Source organism: Ursus arctos, unplaced genomic scaffold, assembly GCF_023065955.2.
Source record: "Ursus arctos isolate Adak ecotype North America unplaced genomic scaffold, UrsArc2.0 scaffold_13, whole genome shotgun sequence".
In the NCBI taxonomy this organism is placed as follows: domain Eukaryota; kingdom Metazoa; phylum Chordata; class Mammalia; order Carnivora; family Ursidae; genus Ursus; species Ursus arctos.
The window spans coordinates 9,362,684-9,388,276 of record NW_026622797.1 but is presented as its reverse complement, the minus strand read 5'-3'; the positions used below and the strand labels follow the sequence as shown (position 1 = coordinate 9,388,276).

Sequence of the window (25,593 nt, the reverse complement as noted above, 5' to 3'; positions counted from 1 at the left end):
ACACATTTTTTTTTCATTTTAAGGTGATTTAGATATGGTAATATTTACCTTTTAAATGTACAGTTCCAAAGTTTTGACAAATGCGATCAAATCAAAATCTAACACTTTATCAACCCAAACATTTTTGTCTCTTTTTGTAGTCAAAGTTCTTCCATACCAGTTTTGGAAACCACTGATTTGTTTTCCTGACCCTAGTTTTACCTTTGCAAGAATGTCATATAAATGAGAACATATAGCATGTAGCCTGAGTCTGATTTCCTTCACTTAGCAAATGGCAATTGCAAATTATCTGTGTTATCAGTAATCCATTCTTTTTATTGGCTAGTACTCTTCTATTATATGGACATTACTAGTTTGCTTATACATTCCCCAGCTGAGGGATATTTGGGTTGTTTCAGCTATAAACATTGCATACACGGTTTTTTTGTATGAACATAAATTTTCATTTCACTTAGGTAATAACCCAGATGTGAGTCAAAAGGTAAATGTATTTTAACTTTATAAGAAACTGCCAAAGTTTTCCAAACTGTATATACCATTTTATATTCCCACCAGTAAATTATTAGAGTTCCAGTTATTCTGCAACTTAATTCATACTTGATATAGTCAGTTGCTTTTATTTTACCCATTCTAACAGGTGTGTAGTAATAGTTCATTATAGATTTAACTCACATCCTCTCAATAACCAATAATATTGAGCATCTTTTCATGTGTTTATCTGCCATCTCTATTTTTTCCTTTTTTAAAAATTTTTATTTAAATTGAATTTAGTTAACACATAGTATATTACTAGCTTCGGGGTTAGAATTTAGTGATTCATCAGTTGCATATTACACCCAGTGCTCACTACATCAAGTGCCCTCCTTAATGCCCATCACCCAATTACTCCATCCCCTCACCCAACTCTCCTCCAGCAACCCTCAGTTTGTTTCCTATAGTTAAGGGTCTCTTATGGTTTGCCTCCGTTTTTATCTTATTTTATTTTTCCTTCCCTTCCCCTATGTTCATCTGTTTGTTTCTTAAATTCTACAATTAGTGAAATCATATGTCTTTCTCTGACTTATTTTGCTTAGCATAATACTCTCTAGTTCCATCCACCTTGTTGCAAATGGCAAGATTTCATTCTTTTTTGATGGCTGAGTAATATTCCATTGTATGTATGTGCCACATCTTCTTTATCCATTCATCTGTCAATGGACATCTGGGCTCTTTCCATATTTTGTATCTGCCATCTCTATTTATTCTTTGGTGAAGAGTCTGTTAAAATCTTTTGTCCATTTTTAATAAGGTTGTTTGTTTTCTTACTGAGTTTTGGGAATACTTTATATATTCTGGATAAAAGATATTTGTTAGATATATAATTATCAAATATTTTCTTCCAATCTATGGCTTGTCTTTTCATTTTATTAACTGTGTTTTTAGAAAGCAAAAGTTCTCTGGAGTGCCTGGGTGGCTCAGATGGTTAAGCATCTGCCTTCGGCTCAGGTCATGATCTTCAGGTCCTGGGATCAAGTCCCACATCGGGCTCCCAGCTCAGCGGGGAGTCTGCTTCTCCCTCTCCCTCTGCCTATCCCCCTGCTTGTGCTCTGTTTCTCTCTCTAATGACTAAAATCTTTAAAAAAAAAAAAAAAGCGAAAGTTCTCAATTTTGATGAAGTCAAATTAATCGATTTTTTTACTTTATGGATCATGCTTTTGCTGTTGTATAACAGAAATCTTGCCTAACCCAGAGTCACCAAGATATTTTTCTATACCTTTCTCTACAAGATTTATAGTTTTAGGTTTTTACATTTAGATCTATGATTCATTCTAAGTTAATTTTTGTATAGGGTGAAAAGTATTGATCAGGGTTCCTTTTTTTTTCTTTTTCTTTTTCTTGCATACAAATATGCAATTGTTTCAGAATCATTTGTTGAAAAGACTACCATTTCCTCATTTAATTGCCCCAAAAAATAATTGACTATGTGCATATGTGTCTACTACTACATACTATTTCATTAATCTCTATTTGACACAATCTTTTTCAATGCCACACTGTCCTGATAATTGTAGATTTACAGTAATCTTAAAATTAAGTAATGTCTCTGAATTTGGTTGTTCTTTAACAAAGTTATTTTGGCTACGCTAGTTTGTTTGCCTTTCCATATAAATTTTAGAATCAGTTTATCTCTTAAAAAAAAAAAAATCTCCTGAGTTTGTAATACAGACTGAGTCTTCCAATCCATGAACATGGATTACCTATCTATTTGTTCCATCATCTTTTATTTTTTTTCACCTATGTTTGGTAATTTCCAGCACAGAAACATTGCCAGGTATTTAAAAAATTTTACACCTAAGTATTTCCTGGGTTTTGGTACAACTATAAATAATACTTTCAGGATTTTTTTCTTTTTTAATGTCAAATTCCAATTTTCTTTGCTAGTATATAAAAATGATTGATTCTGTGTATTTCTTTATATCCTGTGACCTTTCGAAACTAAACTCATTACTTCTGGGACTTTTTTTTGGGGGGGGTGACTATTTAGGATTTCTACATACCCAATTATGTTGCCTGTGAATAGAAACTGTTCAATTTCTTCCTCTCCAATCTGTATGCCTTCTATTTCTTAATCTTGCTTTATTTCATGGGGTAGGACCTCCAGTAAAATACTGAATAGGAGTAGTGAGAACAGATATCCTTATACTGTTCCTGATCTTAAGAGAAAAGCACCCAGTCTTTCACTGTTAAGGATGATATTAGCTGTAGACTTTTTGTAGCTGTCCTCTACCCGTTTGAGGACATTCCCTTCTGTTCCCAAATTGTTGAATTTTGACAAAAGCATTTTGTGCATCTATTAAGGTGAACATGTGATTTTTCTGTAGTCCGTTAATATTTTACATTAATATTTCCAGAATAAATTGAAGTCATGATATATTATTTTTAATTTGATCTGCTAGTATTTTGTTAGGGATTTATGTGTCTATGTTCACAAGAGATATTAATCTCTAGTTTTTTTGGTGAGATCTTTAGTTTTCCCATCAGGGTAATGCTGGTCTTATAAAATAAGTTAGTAAATATTCCATCTTCTTCTATATTCTGAAAAAGTTTATCTAGAACTGGTATTCTTTGTTCCTTAAAAGGTTGTAAGTAATATTCCTGTATTATCTTTTTAAGGTCTTAGGATCTAAAGTGAGGCCTTCTCTTTCATTCCTGATTTTGGCAATTTGTGTCGTCTTCTTTTTTCTCAGCCTGTCTGGCTAAAGGTTTATCAATTTTATTCATATTTTCAAAGACACAGCTTTTAGTTTCATTGAATTACCTTGTTGTTTTTCTATTATCAACCTCTTTGATTTGTGCCCTTACCTTTATTAGTCTCTGCCCTCTGCCTGCTTTCATTTCAAATAGCTCTTCCTTCTCAAGCTTCTTAAAATTGAAGTTTAAATAACTGATTTAAGGTTTCTTCTTTTCTGTCAGTATTTAACACTAAAAATTTCCCAAGTACTGCTCTGGCTGCATCCTTCAAATTTGGATATACTGTTGTCTTCCTTCATTCAATTAAAAATATTTTCTGGGATGCCTGGGTGGCTCAGTCGGTTGAGCATCTGGACTTTGCTCAGGTCACGATCTTAGGGTCCTGGGATCGAACCCCACGTTGGGAATCCCCGCTCAGAGGGGAGTTTGCTTGTCTTTATCCCTCTCCCTCGTCCCTCCCCCCACTCATGCTCTATCAAATAAATAAATAAAATCTTTAAAAACTATATTTTCTAATTATATTGTGACTTCCTTTTTGACCCACGGAATATTTAGAAGTGTTAATTTCCAAATATTTGGTAATTTCCAGATACATCTGTTGAACTTTAGCTTAATTCCATTGTGGTTGGAGAACAGGCTTTGTATGTTTTCAATTCTTTTAAAACTTGGTTTGTTTTATGGCACAGAATATGGTCTGTCTTGGTGAATGTTCCACATGCACTTGAAAAGAATGTATATTCTGTTGTTGTTGGACAGAGGGCTATACATATGTCTATTAGGTCAAATTGGTTGATAGAGTTTTTCAGGTTTTCTCCTTACTGATTTTATGTCAGCTCATTCCGTTGATTACTGAAACAGGAGTATTGAAGGCAGGGGCTAGTCAGATCATCAAAGTCTTTTGTAGCTAAGTTAAGGAGTCTGAAGTTTACCTTGAGTTATGGGAAGCTGTTGGGAGATTAACCTTAAGAAATGGAGTAACATGGTAAAAAAAAAAAATTTTTTTTAACTTGACAAGATTGAAAATAGGTTGGAGGAAAGCCAAAGCAGCAGTGGGGAAAACTATTAGGGAGGCTTTTAATGATAACCAAGAAGAAACATGTACTTGATTTAAAGCAGTGGCTCTGAGAATGATGAAGAAACAGATTTAGGAACAATTAAAAGAACAGAATCTAATAACCATTTGAAAAAGGTGGAGAGTCATGAATAACAGAGAGGAGATGGTTATGGTTCTTGGTTTCTAGTTTGGAATATTTTATAAGACACTGCCAGATATTTTTCCGACATGATTGTACCATTTTACACTGCAACCAATGATGAAGGAGTATGAGAGTTCCAGTTGTTCCACATCCTCACCAATATTTGATGCTGTCAGCCTTTTTGGTTTTAGGCATTTAAGTGGGTACATGGTAGTATCTCCTTGTGTCTTTAATTTGCAATTCCCTGAAAACTAACGATGCTGAGCACTTTTTCATATTCATGTTAGCATTTATGTTTATTTTTGTGTGAAGTGTCTGTTCTTTTACTCATTTTTAATTTGGACTGTTGGCGTTTTAAATGAGTTATCAGCTCTTTATTCTGGAAACAAATTCTTCATCAGATATATGTACATATATACTGCAAATATCATCTCTTCTGTGACTTATCTATTCACTTTGTTAAAGGTACCTTTTGATGAACAGTTTTATTTTCATAATGTCTCTTTTATCAAATTTTTTCTTTTATTGTTATTGCATTGTGTCCTGTCTCAGATATTGCTGCCTACCTCAAAGTCACAGAAATTCTCCTGTAAGTTTGTTTTACCTTTTACTTTTAGGTCTTTGATCCATCTCAAATTAATTTTTGTGTGTTGGATGAAATGCATTCATTTTTCCCCCATATGGATATCTAATAGTTCCAGAATTATTTGCTGAAAACATTTTACTTTCCTCACTAAGCTGATTTGTGCTTTGTTTGAAAATCAATTGCCTATATAAGTATGGGCATATCTCTGGACTCTATTCCATTTCATTGATCTATTTGTTTATTATTATATAAATACCATAACTGTCTTCATTACTAGAGCTCTATAATAAATCTCTAAGCTAGGTAGTACAAATTTTCTGGTTTTGTTCTTCCTTTTCAAGATTGACTATTCTAGGTCTTTGGCATATTCATATAATTTTAAAGTCAGCTTGTCAATTTCTATTTTTAAAGAGCTTTTGGGATTATGATTGTGATTGCATTAAATATGAAATACCAATTTTAAGTAGAGAAGAGAGGAGAAATTCTGAGGACATAGAAAGTAAAAAGGGAGAGCTTATGCGTACCAAGTGAAACAAATACTCAAAAATTCCATTAATTTCACAACAGGAAAGTCACCAAAGCTTTCACAATGGTAGCTTCATTGCCCTGGTTGGAGAAGAAACCAAACTGAAATTATTTCCTCTTCATTCTTATTAATAAAACACCTGAATTGTAGCTGGCCATACAGATAACTGAATAAAGAGTACATTACTTATCTTTCTGTCTACTTAAGTGTGACCACTGATTAAAATGGGCTCTAAGTGGATGTGTCACATGCAACTTCTGAGAAGTATCCTTAAAAGAGTATGTGCCTTTCTTTACCCTTCTGTTTTCCTTCTTGCTATGAGCAGGTGGCAGCTGGAATTAAAGCAGCCATCTCAACCATGAGGTAGCATGCTAAAGAAGGCAGAACAGCAAGAAAGAGGAGCCCAAGTCCCTAATGATCATGGAGCTGCTGCCACACCAGCTACGGCCTGCCTACCTATGGAATCATATGCAGAGTTAAGCCATTACTATCATCTACTTTCTTCGTAATGCAGCCAAACCTAACTCTAATACATCACAGTTTTAACTATCTATATGCCAGTGATCCTGAAGTTGTACCTTCAGCCACAATCTTTCCAGACTCATCTATCCAACAGCTACTGGAACATTTCCACTTGGATGTCCAACAGGTCTTTCAAACTTAACTATCCAAATCAGAACTCTTTACTTTTTTTCTCCCTAAAGTCTTCCTCCATTCATCCTCCCCACTGCAACTAAATGGCAAACGGTTTTTGGTGAAAAATGATAACTGATCTATCTTGTAGCTCAAGCCCAACACCTAGATGTTGCTTCTGATTCCTTTTTTCCCCCCTCACCCTGTTCAAACCAACTGTCAAAACAATTCCTGCTCTCTGCCATCTACATACATCCCAAATCCGTCTACCTTTCTTCACCTTTACCGTTACACATCTAGTTGAAATCACCACCATCTGTGACCTGGAACAGTGCAAAAGCACCCTCAATGTGTTTTTTGTAACCTAAGAAATCCTTCCCAGAGAGATGAAAAAGTTCTGGAGACAGACAGTAGTGGTAGCTTCACAAGAACATAAATGCCACCAAACTATACACCTAAAAGTGGCTAAAATGGTAAATTTTATGTTAGGTGAAAAAAAAAATCTTTCCTGAAAACAATATAGCCTCCTATATATTTTTCTAATATTATATAGATGTCGTTCACACTGAAGTCTTTAATCCATCTGGAAACCACTGTTGTGAATGCAGAGTAACAGGAATCTAATGTAGTCTTTATTCTATATGGATACCACGTATTTCAACATCATTTAGTGAATAGGGTATGCTTCCCCCTGTTTTAGAATACCACTCATCGGTATGCGAAGCTCCCATATTTAGGTGGGTGTGTTTCTAGGCTTTCCATTCTATTCCATCTGACCACTTTTCTAACCCTGAACCAATCCTAGCAATTAACACTTAACAATTAAGTAGTCTTAATTATTACAGCTTTATATTAAGTTTGATATCTGGGAGGAAGGGACTTCATTTTATTTTTTTTTCAAAACTGATTTACCGATTTTTAGTCCTTTTCCTTTCCATATATATTTTAGGTTCAGCATGTCCAGTTCCATGAAAAATCATGTACAATTTTAATTGGAATTGCACTGAACTTGTAGAATTGAGGAAAACTGACAGCTTTATGATACTGAGTCTTCCCACCCATGAATATGGTGTATCTCTTCATTTACTTGGGTCTTCTGTTACGTGTTTCAATAGAACATTATAATTTTCTCCCTAGAGAACTGTACAGCTTCGGTTTGATCTATTTCTAGAAACCTTTGGTTTTGAATACTGGTACTAATAGTACCTTTTTTTTACATTTAAATTTCTAGTTAGTTATTGCTGGTACATAGAAGTTATTTTTTAATTCAGAAATCTTCCTGAAGACCATTTTTTTCACCATTTATTGAGTACTACTTCCTATTCCCAATAATTTGTGTCTCTACCTTACAAATACATGTATATGTATGCCTACACATATACACACATTTTTCTTTTGTTTTGTGTCCAGGATGTTTATTCTGTTCCACTGTTCTGTCTTGTATTACTACCACACTGTCTTAAATGCTGTAGTTTTATATTTTGACAGTATTAGTCTTCTACCTCAAACTTTTTTTAGCTATTTATGTTAGTTTACTTTTCCAGATAAATACTGCAATTATTTTGCAGGTTCTTCCCCAGAGCCTACCTAAGTTATATGATTTGGGGGCTCTGAAGACCATTCTGACACCCCTAAACAAAGTAGCCTCTCCAATCACTCTTTATTACATCACCATCTACCTTCTCGTTAACTGATTTTGCTATCTTTCTCCCCCCACTGTAATTGGTTGCCTGTTCATAATTGTATTCCCAGTGTCTAGAACAGCGCCTGGCACATACCAGGTGCACAAAAATGTTTGCTAAATAAATGGATGGAGATTTTAAATCTGGATGATTCAGAGAAACACAGGAAGAAAAGCAGGTTTTGAAGTAATGGTGAAAGGTAAGACCTATCTCAGTCTGAGAAGAGGTGCTTTGATTACTCACAGGTGATTAATGTGTAGGCCTCAGGCCAGCACCTGGGCACAAGAGTGGATGATCAATGAGATGGTCAAGGAGAAGTATGCATGCAAAATGGGGGGGGGGGGAGATACTTGGAAATAACAAGTGCTGACAAGGATGTGGAAAAAAAGAAACCCTTGTTTTCTTTTGCACTGTTGGTGGGAATGCAAGCTGGTGCAGCCACTGTGGAAAACAGTATAGAAGTTCCTCAAAAAATTACAGAATTACCATATGATCTAGTACTTCCATTACTGGGTATTTACCCAAAGTAAATGAAAACATTAATTCAGAAAGATATAAGCACCCTTATGTTTATTGCAGCATTATTTACCATAGCCAAGATATGGAAGCAGCCCACATGTCCATCCATTGGTGCATAGATAAAGCAAGTGTGATCTATATATGCAATGGACTATTGCTCAGCCTTAAAAAAGAATGGAATCTTACCATTTGCAACATGATGGATCTAGAGATTACAATGTTAAGTGAAATAAGTCAGACAAATACGATAAGATTTCACTCATATGTGGAATTTAAGAAACAAAGAAAAAAGAGACAGACTTTTAAATATAGAGAACTGGTGGTTGCCAGAGAGAAGGTGGATGGGCAGATGTGTGAAACAGGTGAAGAGGATTAAGAGTACACTTAACAGCGATGAGCACTGAGTAATGCAGAATTGCTGAATCTTTATATTGCACACCTGAAACTAATCTTACATTCTATGTCATTATACCTGAATACAAATTTTTAAAAATTAAAAAAAATGCAAAAACAATTTTTAATTAAATAAAGACACTTTGTAAGAACCATACCTAGGGCGAACGCAGAACCAGCAATACGGAAACCAAAAAGAGGAAAAACTCTGAGGGCTAAAAAGAGGGAAATGAATATAAGAGCTGGGTTTATAAATCACATAAACCCATGAAGTAGTAATGTGCAGCAGCATTAGCTTAATTGGGAACTACAATTTAACCTAAGGGACCAAAGCAAGAGTCTCATACCTCCACTGGTAAAAATAACTAAAGAGAGAAGTCTATCAGACACACATCAAAATGTGGGGAAAGGATTAATTTTAGAACCCTCTGGGGTCTTACAATGACCGTTCGGGGCTTAAAAATCTATTAGCATTCGATCTATGCACCCTCTCAGGTCACAGCTAGAAGCTGTGATCTGGCAGGTTCCGATCTGAATGAGACTGTTTCTTACTCCTTCTCATCATCTTTCCGTGACTACCCAGTGGGAGGCTGACGGTACCGGCAGGTGCTCTGGGGGCCTCAGAGAGGAACCAGAGATGGGCAGTGACAGGGAAAGAAGAGTCGGGCGGCCCAGGCTCCGAGAGGCCCTCACTCCCGGCTAGGGGTCGGCGGGTCAGCCGGTGTGTCAGGGGCCGCGCCCCCGCGCCGTCCTCCCCACTCCCCGCAGTGCCGGCTTCGCCGACGCCCTCGCCCGCCCCCACGAGCCCGGGTTCCCCTTCCTACCTACCGGCACGAGGACTCCGCCAGCCCTCAGTCGCTCACTGCCGACCCAATTGGCATTGGAGCACCCCTTTCTCGGCCGTTCCCAGCCTGAGCCCTCCGGCCGGCTCCCGGCGGCACGTGATACCGCCCCCGTCGCGCCCCGCTCCGCCCCCTCAGCCCAGCTCCCGCTCCGCCTGCCTCCGGCGCGCCCCACCCACAAGAGCGTCGCCGACCGATGACGTAGCCGGCGCAGGAACGCTTGGCAAGGCCCAAGGGCTGGTGGTTCCGAGGTTTGAGGTACGTGGTGTGGGCTCTGCCAGCGAGAGGGGAAAGTGGGGTACGTGGAAAACAGAGGGCTCCCGAGGAAAGGAGGCAGGGGAAGAAAAGACCTAGAAACCTGTCTTCCAGGTGCTGGGGTACAGGGCGGTGCCCCGCACCTCTCGGGGCCCTTCCTGAAGAGGCTTGGAAGCTGTCCGGCAGTAATTGAACCGTGAATTTCATTGCGGGAGATAATGGCTCGCGCCCAGGTGTAGAAGTTTAAGGATTAAGTTGGCGTCGGTGCGTGGGATATTTTCCTCCTTGGGCAGATCATTGGGAAACCTGATTTATGTGGTAAAAGAACACGAGATCTGGAGACCTGGCTTCTCTCTCTTTTTTTTTTTTTTTTTGCCCCGGAGCCAGTCTTTTCTATCTCATCTGTGAAATGAGATAGTCGGCCTCACCATCCTTTTCACAGCTACTGTTCTGTGATTTCTGCCTCCCAGAATCTTATCTTTTATCATTATGCTGGGTGGGACTAGAAATCTTGTGACTCTTGTTCTAAACTTGGATTGGGCAGGTTGCTTGCTTTCATTAGAATTGACTTGGGTAGCATTTGCAAGTAAGATTTCTGCATTAATATTCCAATAGACTCATTTTAATTTTAAAAATAAAAATATCTATTTTTTTAATGTTAGCCCTGTATTTTATAGACTTAAATGTTTAATGTGACATTTAATATTTTGCCTCATTTCAAGAAGCAAATCTCCAAAGTATATTGAAAAAGTTGATGTTTTTTAATTTATTGTCACCTTACCTCTTTTATTAGCATTTTAAAGGTCATCTGCATCTTCTGACTGGGAAAAGATGGTCAACGTCTTGAAAGGAGTGCTAATAGAATGGTTAGTAGTTTTGATACTTAATGAAATTTAAATCTCCATATTGAATCTTGATGTATGTGTACCTCCTCTAGAATCCATGTTTTCATTTTCTTTTAAGATCTAGATGAATCAAGTCCTTCAGCTTTCTCAACTTCATTTTTCTTATATAACAAGTGGAACAGATTTTGTTGCTGTGCTTCTTCCTGGTGCCAAATTTCTTTTCTTTTCTTTTCTTTTTTTTTTTTTAAGTTTTTATTTTTTCATTTGATACAGCACAGGCAGAGGAAGGGGGAGAAGCTCTCACTCTGGGATTATGACCCAAGCCGGAGGCAGACGCTTAACCGACTGAGCCACTCAGGTGCTCCCCTGGTGCCAAATTTCAGTGTCTCAGTCCAGTTGATGTAACTGGCATATTTCCAGCACGTTTTGGTCAGGGACAGTGTAGTTTTTAGATAACGTTCTTTAGAGGAACAGTGTTTCTATTGTCCTCCATTAGGGATTGACTAGAATTTTAGGGCCTCCCTATGTCTTCACCACCACAAACTGTGCTCTTGAAAAAGAGTAAGAAAATCAAGAGCCGGTTTCCTAAACTAGGCACACATTTCATAGGAGAAGCTGGAAACCTTAAGGGGCAGCATTGAATTTCTCAAAGCAAGCTACATAGGGCTTTATTATCACACAGTCTGAAAACCTGAACTACTGGACCAGTTCTTGCTCAGTCTCCACTTGCTTGTGATGGCAGGGCTGGGGAGAATAAAAACCAAACCGTGGGATACTTCTGGCATTGGAACAGCATTGTCCTATGGAAATATAATGTGAGCCACATATGTAGTCTTAAATCTATTAGCCACATTAAGAGTAAATTGAAGCAGGTACAATTAGTATGTTTTATATGACCCAGTGTGCCCAAAATATTTCAACATGTTCTAAATCTTCAAAGTTCTTACTAAGATTTCAAAATTTTGCTAAGTCGTTTTTCATACCACAGCTTCAAAATCCAGTGTGGAGTTTACTTTCACAGCCCGTCTCACAGGCTGGCCACATTTCAAGTGCTCAGTGGCGAGCAGTGCAGATTTAATGTTTGAATAGAGACACAACAATGACAAAAAGAGCCGAGAGCCAGTGACGTAGGAGGGAAGCTGAGAGGGAATGTTTCATAAGGGTGAGTGGGCCATGTCCAGTGGTGATGAGACATGGAATAAGGTGAAGACACACTGGAAGTCAGCAATTTTTTTTTCTTTTCTTTCTTTTTTTTTTTTTAATGAGAGCTGTTTTAGTGGAGAGGTGGGATAGATGTCAGATTGGAATACTTTGGAAAGGAAGGTGAGGAAGTGGGGAGGCTCTTTGGAGAAGTTTTGTTGTATTAATGAGCAAAGGAATGGAGAAATGGGTTGATAGCTAAAGAAGGATATGGTAAAGGACTCTGGGTCTTGTTATTTTGATTTTAATGTGAGAGACTAGAATGCGTGTTGATAAGAATGAACTGCTTAGAGGGGCGCCTGCGTGGCTCAGTCAGTTAAGCGTCTGCCTTCAGCTCAGGTCATGATCTCAGGGTCCTGGGATCGAGCCCCACATCAGGCTCCCTGCCCAGCAGGGAGTCTGCTTCTCCCTCTCCCTCTGCACCTCTTCCCCACTTGTGCTCTTTCTCTCTCAAATGAATAAATAAAATCTTTTAAAAGAAATTAATAAACTGCTTAGAAAAGTATTCACTTGGGAAAGTGAGAGGAAGGGATCTAGATCCCATAAGTCCTAAACACGATGTGTTGTTTTCTTTTGGAAAAGACTTTTAGGCTAATTTTTGTATTTTATTTTTCTTAAAATGTTGTCATATATTAATGAATAGAAACATTTTTCTGGTTGGTCTTTCAGTGCTATTATTTTTTTTAACACAGAGAATACATTGTGTCAGCTATCAGTCTTCCCCCTTTTGTTTCTTCAGATTCTAGGTTTGATCTTCACCTCTGGATTTAATACATCTTCTCTCTTGTAAGATTTTTGTATTTTAGTTTTTGTTGATGTGTCAAGTTTTATTTATCTAGACTCTACTAGGAGGAGCATATTAGGTAAAGATCTGAATTCATGCCATTTGTTTTGTTTTGTTTTAGCTGAACAATTGTTTCACAGAATTTATTCCTTTCTCTAACGATAGATAATATCTCTTTTATCACATTGTTTCACTCTCCTTGTACTTTCCGTAATCCTGTCCCACATCCATTTTCTTTGTCATTATTGTCTATTCAAGAATAACCTTAGAATAATTTAGTCTGTTTCTAAAGTAATCCTTTTGGCATGATGATTGGGATTGTGTTAAATCTATAATTTGAAAAAATATGGCTGGACTGCACTTAAAAGAGCGGAACTCTAGGAGACACATTAAAATCTCAGTGGTAGGCTTTCAGTATAGCCTTGAGGACAGAATACAGATTTGTAAGAGGAGCTGAGGTGTTAGTTTTCTTTCCTGATTGGCTGAGCTGTCCGCCTGATTTGCTGTCATGTAATCAAACCTCTGAAAACCTGGGCTTTAATGGCCCTCTGTCACTTAGCTCTTTTGTGTAATCCCCAGAATAGCAGCAACAATATCATCTGGAACTTGTTGGAAGTGCAAAGTCTGAGACCTCACCCTAAATCTCCTAAATCAAAATTGTGTATGCAAAGGAACTTGTTAAGCATTTAAAGTTTGGGAAGCACTTAATTGGCTTAAGTTTGATAATCAGTTTTCCTGTGGAGAATTGTTTTGCACCAGGACCACTAAAATTTTATTTTGTAGATGGACATTGCCCTTGCAAAACTTTAATTTTTTCCTTCAAGGTGAATTCTAAAGTGTAGCCTGCACAATATTTTGAAAGGGTAACTGTCTTCCCAAAGATTAAATCTTCCAAAAAGACTTCAGGCCTATGAAATAACAGATTTATAAATGGCGTGGTCAGGGCTGATGGGTACTCCACAGTCAGATGTAGATGTTGGGATGGTAACTGGAAAAGTCCTTCAGTTTCCCTCATGTCTGTATTTGATGCCAGAGAAAATTCTTAATAACATAGTATCATTATATTTTTTACTTCATAATCCTCATAGATTATGTGGAGCATTTAGGTGTACTGGAGTCCAGAATTTGATAGGTCTGGAGTTCGTAGGCAAACCACTCAAGAATCTCCTAAAAGTACTTCATTATTCCAGTGATTTTCTCTCTGAATTCCAGCCACATCACCATACAAGGTCATCTGTCATAGCACAGGTAGTGCTGTTCCACACATTCTGTCCAGGCGGCCAGCAAAGTACTTATCAGGCGTGAGTATCCTCATTCAAGAAGGGAGTCTGACTTTACCGCCTGTCTTAGGATGGCTTAACTTACTGCCATATTTAAATTCTGTGTCTTGTCAGTTCCTTTAATAATTTGGAGTCTATAGTAAAGAAGCATATAAATCAGATTATAATAGTGGCCATTTACACCCCACTATCAGTGAATTGGAAAAGTCAAGGTACTGGGATAGAAGAAGATGCTTTCCTCGCAAATACCCAAATCTAAAGCTAAATTGAAATTCTCTTGTTTATAAATTTGTGTGTGTGTTTTTTTTAAAAGATTTTATTTATTTATTTGACAGAGAGAGACAGCCAGCGAGAGAGGGAACACAAGCAGGGGGAGCGGGAGAGGAAGAAGCAGGCTCCCAGTGGAGGAGCCTGATGTGGGGCTCGATCCCAGAACGCTGGGATCACGCCCTGAGCCGAAGGCAGACGCTTAATGACTGAGCCACCCAGGCGCCCCTATAAATTTGTGTTTTTATATCAGAATGAGATTGGTTAGAACTTCCTCTTTGTTGGGATCCACAACTGTCAACTGCCAGCCTCGCACTAAGCGTTTTCCCAAGCACAGCAATATCGAAGCAAGCAGCATATGCCCAACCAGTGCCTGTCCAGCTGCAGGTGCGAGAGCACATCTGTGGTGTGACAGTTATCCCACTTGGTTGGCAAGTGCTTCAGCCAGGAAGACTTGTTGAAGAGGTGCAAATTCCAGCCAGTTTACAACATAATAGCAAAGAATCTGGAGAAACATATTATTAGACCAGCCTTACCCTTACAGCGTTGGCTTATAAACCTATATTGTATATGGGACGCAAATAAGAACTAAGACAAAAGCAGTCTTACCATTGTTCTGTTCTTTCACAGCATTTATATATCTCTTGTGAGCCTCTGCTTGTTAGAAGGGCCATATTCACTGAAGTTTCCTGGCCACCCAGAACAGTGTCTAAAATATGTATAGGAGGTACTTAGTAAATATTTGTATACTGAATGGATTTCGTCAACAGAATTGAGTCAAGAAATGTAATCTCAGCATAAATTCAGGTTATTAATGTTCCCTTAGAGTTGTTACCCCAGTAATAATAGTGGAGGTAAGAACAGATTCTGATAACTTGGATTCCAGTTTCAGTACAAAAAACGTTTATATGCCAGACCTCCTTTTTGGCAAGTTACATCAAAATAGCCCTTGAACGAAGTGACTATTATCTTCCAGTCTTAGTTTTTAAAAAGCAGGCTCTCACTGAGCTACCGATAGAATGATAGAGGTGCAGTCTTAAACAGCTGATCTAGAAGGCAATTTGTAATAGGTTTTTTGAGCTTTTATACAGTTGAACACAAGTGACCCTAAGGAGGTGATCAGAACTGCAGATAAAATGTAGTAGATTGAGGGGCGCCTGGGTAGTTCAGGCATTTACACATCCGACTCTTGATTTCAGCTCAAGTTATGATTTCAAGGTTGTGAGATCGAGCCCCGCTGTGTCGGGTTTCCCCGTGTAGCAGGGAGTCTGCTTGAGATTCTCTGATTCTCTCCCTGTGGCTCCCCCCTCCACCACCACCCCCACCACCACCCCCCACCCCCACCCCCACCCCCACCGCCGAGTGCACTGGTGCACAGGCACGCGCGCTCTCTATCAAATAAATAAATCTTTTAAAAAATGTAGGTAATTGTGCTAATAAAACAGAGTGTTGATGGTGGAGCTAGAGAATATAATGCTAAGTGAAATAAGTTGGTCGGAGAAAGTCAAATACCATGTGATTTCACTAATGTGAAATTTAAGAAACAAAACAAGCAAAGGGGAAAAATGCGAGACAAATCAAGAAATAGACTCTTAATTATAGAGAACAAACTGATGATGATGGGGAATAAGGAGTGCACCTATGGTGATGAGCACCCGGTGTTGAATGGAAATGTGGAAATGCTGAATCACTAAATTAAGCATTGTTTGTGACATTTTTATAATCAAATAATGTAGCTATTAAAGTATTTGAAAACATTTTAAGTGATATGGGCCAATGACATTGTGTAATACAATGGTAAATAAAAAGGTCTGAATGCCTTCATGAAATGACACTGAGCGTTTACCAGATACCATATTAAGCATTTGGCAATATTCGGTTCTCAGAACAACCCTATGAAATACAGGTTTTTTGGTTTTTTGGGGTTTTTTTAAGATTGTATTCATTTCAGAGAGAGAGCGCACATGTGACCAAGCACAAGCAGGGGGGAAGAGCAGAGGGAAAAGCAGACTCCCCATTGAGCAGGGAGCCCGATGCAGGGCTCCATCCCAGAACCCCAGACCATGATGTGAGCCAAAGGCAGACTTTCAACCAACGGACTGAGCCACCCAGGTGCCCCAGATATAGGTACTCTTTTCCCCATTTTATAGATGCATAAACTTAGGCCCAGAGAAATTAATTGCTCACGGTTACACACCTGCTAAGGTGAGATTTTAAACCATAGTATTCTGGCTTCAGAGCCCAAGCTACTAAGCCTGATATAGACTGTCTAACACAAAACTAAGCAAATGTTAAGGTTTTCTTTTTCCTTTTTAAGATTTATTTATTTGACAGAGAGCACAAACGGGGAGTAGCAGACAGAGGGAGAGGAAGAAGCAGGCTCCCTGCTGAGCAAGGAGCCCAATGTAGGGCTCCATCTCAGGACCCGGGGATCATGACCTGAGCCGAGGGCAGACACTTAACCGACTGAGCCACCCAGGCGCCCCTTTATTGTGTTAAGTTTTTAAAAAGAATGTGTGTGTGCATATTCTTAGAATATCATATACACAGGCTAGTAATAAGAAAAATATTTTTGTAATAGCAAATCCTTTAATAGGGATAGAAGTAGGTAATTTGAACCTTTCTACCTATATCCTCCCACACACCCAAAAACTCTTGGCATTTTAATTGCTCTTCATATGAGTATCTACTATGAGCAAAGTGTTTTTAGATGTATTCTCAAATCCAGCAACCCTGCAATATAAGTAGCACTGTCTCCATGTTACTACCTAGGACCCTAAGACATGGAGAGGTTTAGTGATTTTTTGTACCATATTTTGGTTGATTGAGCTGGGGCTTGGAGTTAGGCTGAGTCCAGTACTTTTTTTTAGCGTCATGTCTTTTTAACAATAAACCTATTGTATGCCATTTTGGGAACTTGGGACTGTTATTCTGGTTAGCTCAGTCTTTCTCTTAAGACCCTACTCGTTGGGGGCGCCTGGGTGGCTCAGTCGTTAAGTGTCTGCCTTTGGCTCAGGGCGTGATCCCAGAGTCCTGGGATCCAGCCTGCATCCGGCTCCTCCGCTGGGAGCCTGCTTCTTCCTCTCCCACTCCCCCTGCTTGTGTTCCCTCTCTCGCTGGCTGTCTCTCTCTCTGTCAAATAAATAAATAAAATCTTAAAAAAAAAAAAAAAAGACCCTACTCATTGCAAGTATTTATCGAGCACCTAGAATATGCTGGACCCTAGTAAAGATACCTGTATCTCAAGCTGGACAATACACTTATTCCAAAAACGCTTTGGAAGGTGCTTATAAGAAGGAAATAAACTTAAGCAAACAAAGCCATTTCATGTTCAATAACAGTTTTCTAAAACATTCTGTTCTCAGGACATACAGAATTTGGAGAAATACTTTTAAGATTTTTAAGTAATTACACCTGTTAGCTAATTATTAGCAGGAAAGATAGTTTACCATTGACCGAGCCAAGATTATCATTCTCCTGAGACGGACAGTGCTGACATTTTTGTGCAGGTGACCAGTGAAGTGTGTGGTCTGTTCTACCGCTAAAGACGTCATCCTAGTAGAGCCTTTGTGGTGTAATAGTTTTTTAGAGTCATGTTTTATAGGAGTTATACTCAGGTTATGAAGGAAGGAGTTGATTGATGTCTACCTTCTCATCTCCAGGTCAAAGACATTTTTTTCCTTGCTCACTAGTCCTGATTGCAGGACTTTAACCAAGGATGTCTGTGGGCACTTGGTTTTGTTTTTCTTTCTTAGCAGCAAGTTCTCCCATAGACTCTCTTCATGAAGAAGTGGGATAAATAGCCCTGTATTCAGGCAAGATATTCCAGTTTCCTCAGTGTTTCATAATAAAAGTCTCCTAAACTTTGTCCTTTTGAATCATTCTAAGTTATATTTCAGGTACATGCTCACAGTTCAGTCTCAGATTGCTGTTTCCTTTCAAAAAGTTGCACTGAGGCGATTAATAAGGGAAGTAGTTGCTTCAGTGTCTCACCAGCCAGTCACTTTCTAATATCTCATTTGTCAGTTAGCAGTGTTTCCCCAGGCCTGGGGAATGGCGCTGGTGTTCAGGATGGTTTGTCGTAGAGCACAAAAAGGAGGGGGAGAACCAAAAATTGTTTTTATATGACCAGTTTACTTTATTTGAGGATAGAAACACATTAGGGTGACTGGTGATTCATACCAGGTGAAGTTAAGCTTAAAAGTTGGTTTAAAGGCAATTTAAAGAAAAATAATAAATAATATGTAGCTCAGGTGTTACAAGAGATGGCTAAATGAGCAAGGATAGTGTGCAAATGTCAAAAATTTTGAAAACACCCAACAGGCTGATTCAAAACACATATGTGGGGGCGCCTGGGTGGCACAGCGGTTAAGCATCTGCCTTCGGCTCAGGGCGTGATCCCGGCGTTATGGGATCGAGCCCCACATCAGGCTCTTCCACTATGAGCCTGCTTCTTCCTCTCCCACTCCCCCTGCTTGTGTTCCCTCTCTCGCTGGCTGTCTCTATCTCTGTCGAATAAATAAATAAAATCTTTAAAAAAAAAAAAAACACATACGTGATTCCTGGCCCTGAGGTCTCCGTCCTTATCTTACCGCATCTGTTAACCAGCACCTGGTGCTAAGGATCGCTTCCTCTTCCTGAACGTCCTTTGTTCACTTACCTTCCAGGACTCAGGGTTTCCTTCCTACCTCAGTGGTCACTGCTTTATAATCTGCTTCGCTCATTTGTCCTTTCTTCCTAACCTCTGATCCTGGGGAGTCTGAGGCTTGGTCCTTGGTCTCTTCTCTGTAGCTATGTTCACTCCCTCGTCAGGGCTTGATGACTGACTTTTTCTCTTCAGTCTGGACTTTGCTGCTGAAGTCAGTATTGCATATCCACTTTCCTACTCAGTTTCTTCACTTGGGTGCCGGTAGGCATCTCACATGTAACATGCCTCAAACCCAACTCTTGATCTTCCCAGCAAACCTGTTCTTCCTACTTCCTTCTCATCTCAGTAAAAGGCAACTCCACTTTTTCATTTGCTCTGACCGAAAATGTTGGGAGTCTCCTTAATTCTTCTCCTTCAAAGTTGGAGTCTAGTCTCAGCAAAATTATGTTGGATTTACATCCAGTGTGTGTCTAGAATCCAAACACTTACCGTCTCACTGTTACCACATAGGTCCAAACCATTATCGTCGCTTGCCTGGGTTACTACAGTCTCCTTCTAATCAGTCTCCCTGTTTCTGCCCTTGCCTCCACTACCCTCCAGTCTTTTCTCAACCCTGCAAGCAGTATGATCCTTACGTTTAAAATTGAAGTCCGTTTGTAAGTTAAATCATGTCACTCAGTAAAAGCCGAAATTGCTTAAAATCACCTCCAAGGCCCTATGTGATCTGGCCTAGCTATAACTAACTTTCTGACTTCATCTCCCACTCGTGTCCTTCTTAGTCGCCCCTCTCCAGCCTCCATGGCCTTACCGTTCACTCTGCCTGGGATGCTCTTGCCTGAGTCACCACACTGCCTTGCTTACTGCCTCCTCCTGTTTGTTCAGATGTCACTGCTTGGTAGCCCTTCCCTGTCTCCCCTGTCTAAACTTACAAGATCCTATCACTTTCATCACTGCCATTTCTCACCCTACTTGCCCACTGTGTGTGCGTGTGTGTGTGTGTGTGTGTGTGTGTGTGTGTGTATCATAGTGCTACCAGTAGAATGTAAGCTCCAAAACAGGGAGGGTTCTGAATTGTTCACTGCTGAATATCCAGGAACAGAGTAGTGCCTAGCACATGACAGGTGCTCAGTAAATATTTATTGAAAGAGCTTACAGTAGCAAATTTACTTCTGAACCAACCAATTCTGCACATTAGAGTGGTCATTTTAATACTGCAGCCATAGAATATGACTGAATTTTGCCAAACCTAAGTGGACAAGCATAACCTAAGTGTTCTGAACCTAGGTGTAAGATGACAGGCATACTAGAAGCTAAATTTAAAATTTGTGTCAGTTCTGATGTGGGCAGACCTATTTATTTATTTGCGTCATTTTATGGTATGGTAAATTGTTAATAAAATTGTAATGGTAAGTTACTGAAAATAATTAGGAAAATCATCTTTTCAGGAGGACTTAACTTTATTAATAGTTAATAGACCATGAACCATACTCACTTAGTAATTGAAATAAAACCTTTACCTTTGTTAGCTTCACTTACACCCAATTTGTACTTGAAAGAAGTAAAACTTGTTTTTAATGTTTTCAGGAAATTACACTGACCTCTTTTGAATTCAGTCATCTTTGTGATTGACGTTGTCATTCCTCAAGAAACAATAAGATTTTGTAAAGTCATATGTTCTCGATTTTTTAAAAACCATGCTAATTGACATTTTTATATTCATCTTTTGCTAAACACATTGTACATTATTTTAGGTCTAAAGAGTGTCCTTTGTTGTGATTCAGGGTTTTTATGACAGATATCTCTTGGTAAATCCCAGAAATTGGGGTCTTTTTTTTTTTTTAGATTATTTATTGGGGGCGTTGGGGGGAGGGATAGAGGGCGAAGGGGAGCTGAAATCAAGAGTTGGAATTTAACCAACTGACCCACCCGGGTGCCCCATGTAAATCCTAGAAATCGTATCCCTCTTTTCCTTGTGACTTACTCTATTCATTCCAAACTAAAAATCACAAATAAATAGAATTAAATTTGTATCTCTTCTTTGAGTTCAGTATTCTCAAGAAGATTTTGGTAAGATTTCCTTTAAAGATTCTGAGTGATAGTTCAAACTTACAAAGTTCAGAATTTCAAGGAAGAAAAACTTGAGAAGCACTGCAAGCCAAACACTATGCTTGACATTATTCTCCTTTAGTTTTTGTAACACTTCTGTTATGTAGGCTCATTTTGTAGCGGTGCAGATTAAGTACATATTAAGGCCACACAAGCAAGTGATAAAGCTGGGATTGAATCCAGAGCTGACTTTTGCTATACACCCTGCGTTATCACAGTGACTGCTTAACTGGTTTTGTAAATTAGTTTTCCACTGGCAACATAGTGAAAATCTATAGGCTTCTTTAATGGTCATGGACAAGTAAGGAAATTCCTTTTTTAAATCAGTTAAGGGAGCTGTGATTCTAGGCCCTATTAACTACAAAGCCTGAACATTACTTTTTCACTTGTCAGTGACAAATTACTCTCTTAAAATCTTATCATTGGCCTCTTTCTCTAAAACTTAAAGGAAAAGTTCTAAAATGAAGCTATGTCTACAAATCGTTAATGCTTGAGACAGAAGGAGTGAGGGATTGAGTTAAGTTTGGAACTTTTAAAGTTACCCTAAAAATTCTGCATGCCCGATTCTAATTGCTCAGGTGTAATTTGACAACACAGTATGTCGTTATCGTATGTTTCTCGCTGCAGTGACCCTGCCATGAAGCAGTTCCTGCTGTACTTGGATGAATCAAATGCCTTAGGGAAGAAGTTCATCATTCAAGACATCGATGACACTCACGTCTTCGTTATCGCAGAGTTGGTGAACGTCCTCCAGGAGCGAGTAGGTGAATTAATGGACCAAAATGCTTTTTCTCTTACCCAGAAGTGAAGATGCTCAATATTGACCACTTAACAAATGTGAGAGATTGTCACCATTCAGTGTCCTGTGTGACAGATGAGACTTAGCGGCTTAGGCGCCTATCATGAGAAAAACTGTGATGTTGTTTGTTCAGGAAAAAAGTCCCTGAGCTGGTGTTCTTGTTTTGTTTTGTTTTGTTTTCCAGTACATGTATCCTAGAATTTTAAAAAAGAAAAAAAAACAAAACTTCAATGGTTGTCTGTAATTTGGCTTTTATTATCCTACATTAAAATATAAATGTAAATGGTTTTCCTACCTTTTTAATACCAGTTTAATACTTAAAGAATATAATGGAGTATGCCTTTATCAGTTTAAGGTGTTTGTTTTGCTTGTTCCTGTTAATGTGGGATTTTGTAGTGGGGTTGTGGTTTGTTTTGTTCTAATTACAAACTGCACAGATTGATTACTTAGATAAATATGCCAAGGTGGGACCTTTGGTAATATTTATGTCTTTGCAAGTAATATCTCCGTACTGGCCAGCTCTATTGGTGAAGAAGATGGCGAAGAGAACCATGTTACATTGATGTAAGCTACACTTTGCATTTCCCTAAAAATATAGTGTTTTAAAAGTACAGAGGGTTTGAGACGCCTGGGTGGTTCAGTCGGTTAAGCGTCCCAGTCTTGATCTCAGCTCAGGTCTTGATCTCAAGGTCCTGAGTTCAAGGCCCACATATAGAAGATTAGAAATAACCAAATGGGAAAGGGGCATGTTGCATTGCAAGCTTTATCTTTTCCTTTTTCAAACTTTTTTGGTCACATTTTCCTTTCCCATCAGAGCAAGTGTTCTTTGGTTTAAAAAAAGATCTGTTTTATTTGTGCCTTATTCCATATGAGAATCCATTTAAACTCTTTTTAAAAAGAAATAAGGACTGTAGAAAGAGATTAGCATAAGGAATATAGTCAATAATATTGTAATAACATTGTAGTGACATGACAGATGGTAACTAGACTTACTGTGGTGAGCATTTTGTAATGTATATAATTGTCAATTCACTATGTCACACACCTAAAACTATCAGGATATTGCGTATCAACTACAATTTTAAAGAAAGGGAAGTAGGAGCAGATAGAAACAAAGTGAGTCTTGTGGAAAGCAGGATGATTAGGTTAAGATATATTGCATATGGTTTTATGATTGTGCGGAGGCAGAAATAACACTGGTAGGAGCTTTGCTTCCCTTCCTGAAGATAGTGTTAGCTAGGATGGGTTCACGTAATGAGAATTTTCCAAGAGAGAAGAGGACTTTTCTGACACTATAACCGTTTTCTTCCCTGCTATGGTGTGCTTACTCAAAGCACCTGTGTACCATTCTCACTCACTCACACAAGCGGTGCGCTTCCGCTGTTCGGTACGGTAGGCCCTCCCTTATCCAAGGGTTCCCTTTCCACCGGCAACCAAGGTCCAGAAGCAGATGATTCCCCTTCTCACTATGGTCAGAAGGTCAGTAGTAACCTAATGCTCTCACGATGCCTACAGCATTCACCTCACTTGATCTCATCGTTTGGGCATTTTGTCATCTCACATGAGGATCCCACAAGAGGAAAGAGGGTGAGTCCAGTATAGTAAGATAGCTTGAGAGAGAAACCATATTCACATAACCTTTATTACAGTTTATTGTTATTCTATTTTATTATTAATTATTGTTCTTAATCTCTTACTGTGCCTAATTTATAAATCGAACTTTGTCATGTCATATAAATCATGTACATACAGGAAAAAAACATAGTATACGTGGGGCTCAGTACTTTTTTTGGTTTCAGGCATCCGCCGGGGGTCTTGTAATATAATTCCCCATCTGTCATGATTCCCACCAATATAAATCAATCCATAGAAGTTTGATTCTCGGGGCGCCTGGGTGGCACAGCGGTTAAGCGTCTGCCTTCGGCTCAGGGCGTGATCCCGGCGATCCGGGATCGAGCCCCACATCAGGCTCTTCCGCTATGAGCCTGCTTCTTCCTCTCCCACTCCCCCAGCTTGTGTTCCCTCTCTCGCTGGCTGTCTCTATCTCTGTCGAATAAATAAATAAAATCTTTAAAAAAAAAAAAAAAGTTTGATTCTCACATAACAATACAAACAATTTTGTGGCATTATTGATACATTTAGTACTAAAATTCGTTCAGTAGAAAATACATTTCTGTAGAATTTCCAGCTGTACTGAATCTTGTATTTCAGGCATATCTAAATCAATTTCAGATCTCTGGTATTTGTTGTCTGATACCTTTATATAATGTGAAACCTTAAGAAAATTTTTCTTAGAATCCCAGTTTAAAAGGTATGGAAAGGGGCGCGTGGGTAGCGCAGTCATTAAGCGTCTGCCTTGGGTTCAGGGCGTGATCCCGGTGTTCTGGGATCGAGTCCCACATCGGGCTCCTCCGCTAGGAGCCTGCTTCTTCCTCTCCCACTCCCCCTGCTGTGTTCCCTCTCTCGCTGGCTGTCTCTCTGTCACATAAATAAATAAAATCTTTAAAAAAAAAAAAGTATGGAAAAAACTATTATGGACAGTGAATGCAGAGAGTCTTACGTGAAGGAAAATCTTTCATCAGCTCTCATTTTTTTTTCCCCAAAGATTTTATTTATTTATTTGACAGAGCAAGAGAGAGCAGAAGTGGGGGGAGAGGCAGGAGAGGGAGAAGCAGACTCCCCTGCTGAGCAGGGAGCCCGATGTGGGGCTCAATCCCAGGACCCCAAGATCATGAACTGAGCCGAAGGCAGACGCTTTGAGCCACCCAGGTGCCCCTTTCAGCTCTCATTTTTTGAAAAGTCATATTGGAGCAAATGTTAGGTATTTCTCTCTGGACACTACATTAAGAAAAACAGGACGTTGTGACACTAGGAAGCCCACTTGCAGCTGTTCAGTTGACTTGTTCATCTACGAGAGAATAGGACATAACTAAGTGACATTTTGCCGAGACACTCCTTGGAGTCTGATTGACGCTGTTTGATTCGGCACACTTCAGATGTTGGGAACAAGAGATGCAGGCTGCTTCGGAGTGGAGGAATTGACTACTGTTTTTTAAAAATAAAGTCCTGAATATTATGAAAAGGTAGTATTAACTAAATTGCCTTACCTGCAAAAAAGAATCATTTTAACTGACGGAAGTTAGGTGACCAGTCACAGATATCCGTGTACTAAATTGTGATACTTAAGAGTTATACTAACTTCTAACTTCTTGATAAAGTTTTTTTTCCTTAAATACTGTATCAGGTCAAAAGTTCCTAATTCCTTGAACCCTGATTTCCTTGTGAAATTTAATGTGATTACTTTAAAATTCCAGGCATCCTAAGTATGCATCACAGTTAATGTAAAAATGCATATTGAGGAATCAGTTTTGGTGAACAGTAACTGAACACTCCTGATAATAGGCAACAAAGACTACTCCCCTTTATTGCTGATAGACACCATAGATGGTAATCAAAATTATTAGTGATTATATTGCTCTTAACATCAGCTGTAACAGGTGATTTGACATAACTATTATTTTCTGAAAAGATGGTAACTAGTGTACTTAAGCTAGTTTGTAGTTACACAGTAAACCTCATTTACCTCTAAAGAAACTAAATAAAAACTCTGATGTGATTCCTTCTGATTTAAATAGAATACTGGGATCATTCTCTCAACATTCTCCTATCTTAATAGATATGAAGAGGGTGTATTTTAAAGGTGAAAAAAGTATGCAGTTTACAAAGATAGTAAACATTCTCACGTGTATGTAGCTCTGCTTCATTCACAGCAAAGATAACACTGAAAGGTCTACGGGTGAG

General features: G+C 38.8%; 2 protein-coding genes across 7 annotated transcripts in view; one reads left to right on the top strand and one right to left on the bottom strand.

The window, feature by feature from the left end:
* Positions 1-9,720, bottom strand: part of SERAC1 (serine active site containing 1) — a 59,758-nt gene extending 50,038 nt beyond the window's left edge. For 3 of the 6 annotated variants that reach the window (XM_057310919.1, XM_044386453.3, XM_026505141.4), the window contains exon 1: positions 9,595-9,720. The gene's annotated coding sequence lies outside the window, so the exon portion shown is untranslated. Of the gene's footprint in view, positions 1-8,924; positions 8,982-9,590 lie in introns of all 6 variants that reach the window. The other 3 variants (XM_057310920.1, XM_048226057.2, XM_057310921.1) reach the window with 2 other exon arrangements.
* Positions 9,721-9,784: 64 nt separating this feature from the next.
* On the top strand, positions 9,785-23,879 carry GTF2H5 (general transcription factor IIH subunit 5). The gene is made up of 3 exons (XM_026505142.4): positions 9,785-9,866; positions 10,657-10,729; positions 21,621-23,879. The coding sequence occupies exons 2-3, from the start codon at positions 10,695-10,697 to the stop codon at positions 21,799-21,801; spliced, it is 216 nt and encodes a 71-aa protein (XP_026360927.1). The 5' UTR covers positions 9,785-9,866; positions 10,657-10,694; the 3' UTR covers positions 21,802-23,879.
* Positions 23,880-25,593: the final 1,714 nt, after the last annotated feature.

Bases quoted from the DNA above. Each gene is read 5' to 3' on its own strand.
- GTF2H5 (XM_026505142.4), top strand. From the start codon at position 10,695: ATGGTCAACGTCTTGAAAGGAGTGCTAATAGAATG. The intron at 10,730-21,620 runs GTTAGTAGTTTT...TTCTCGCTGCAG, and splicing joins AAAGGAGTGCTAATAGAATG to TGACCCTGCCATGAAGCAGT.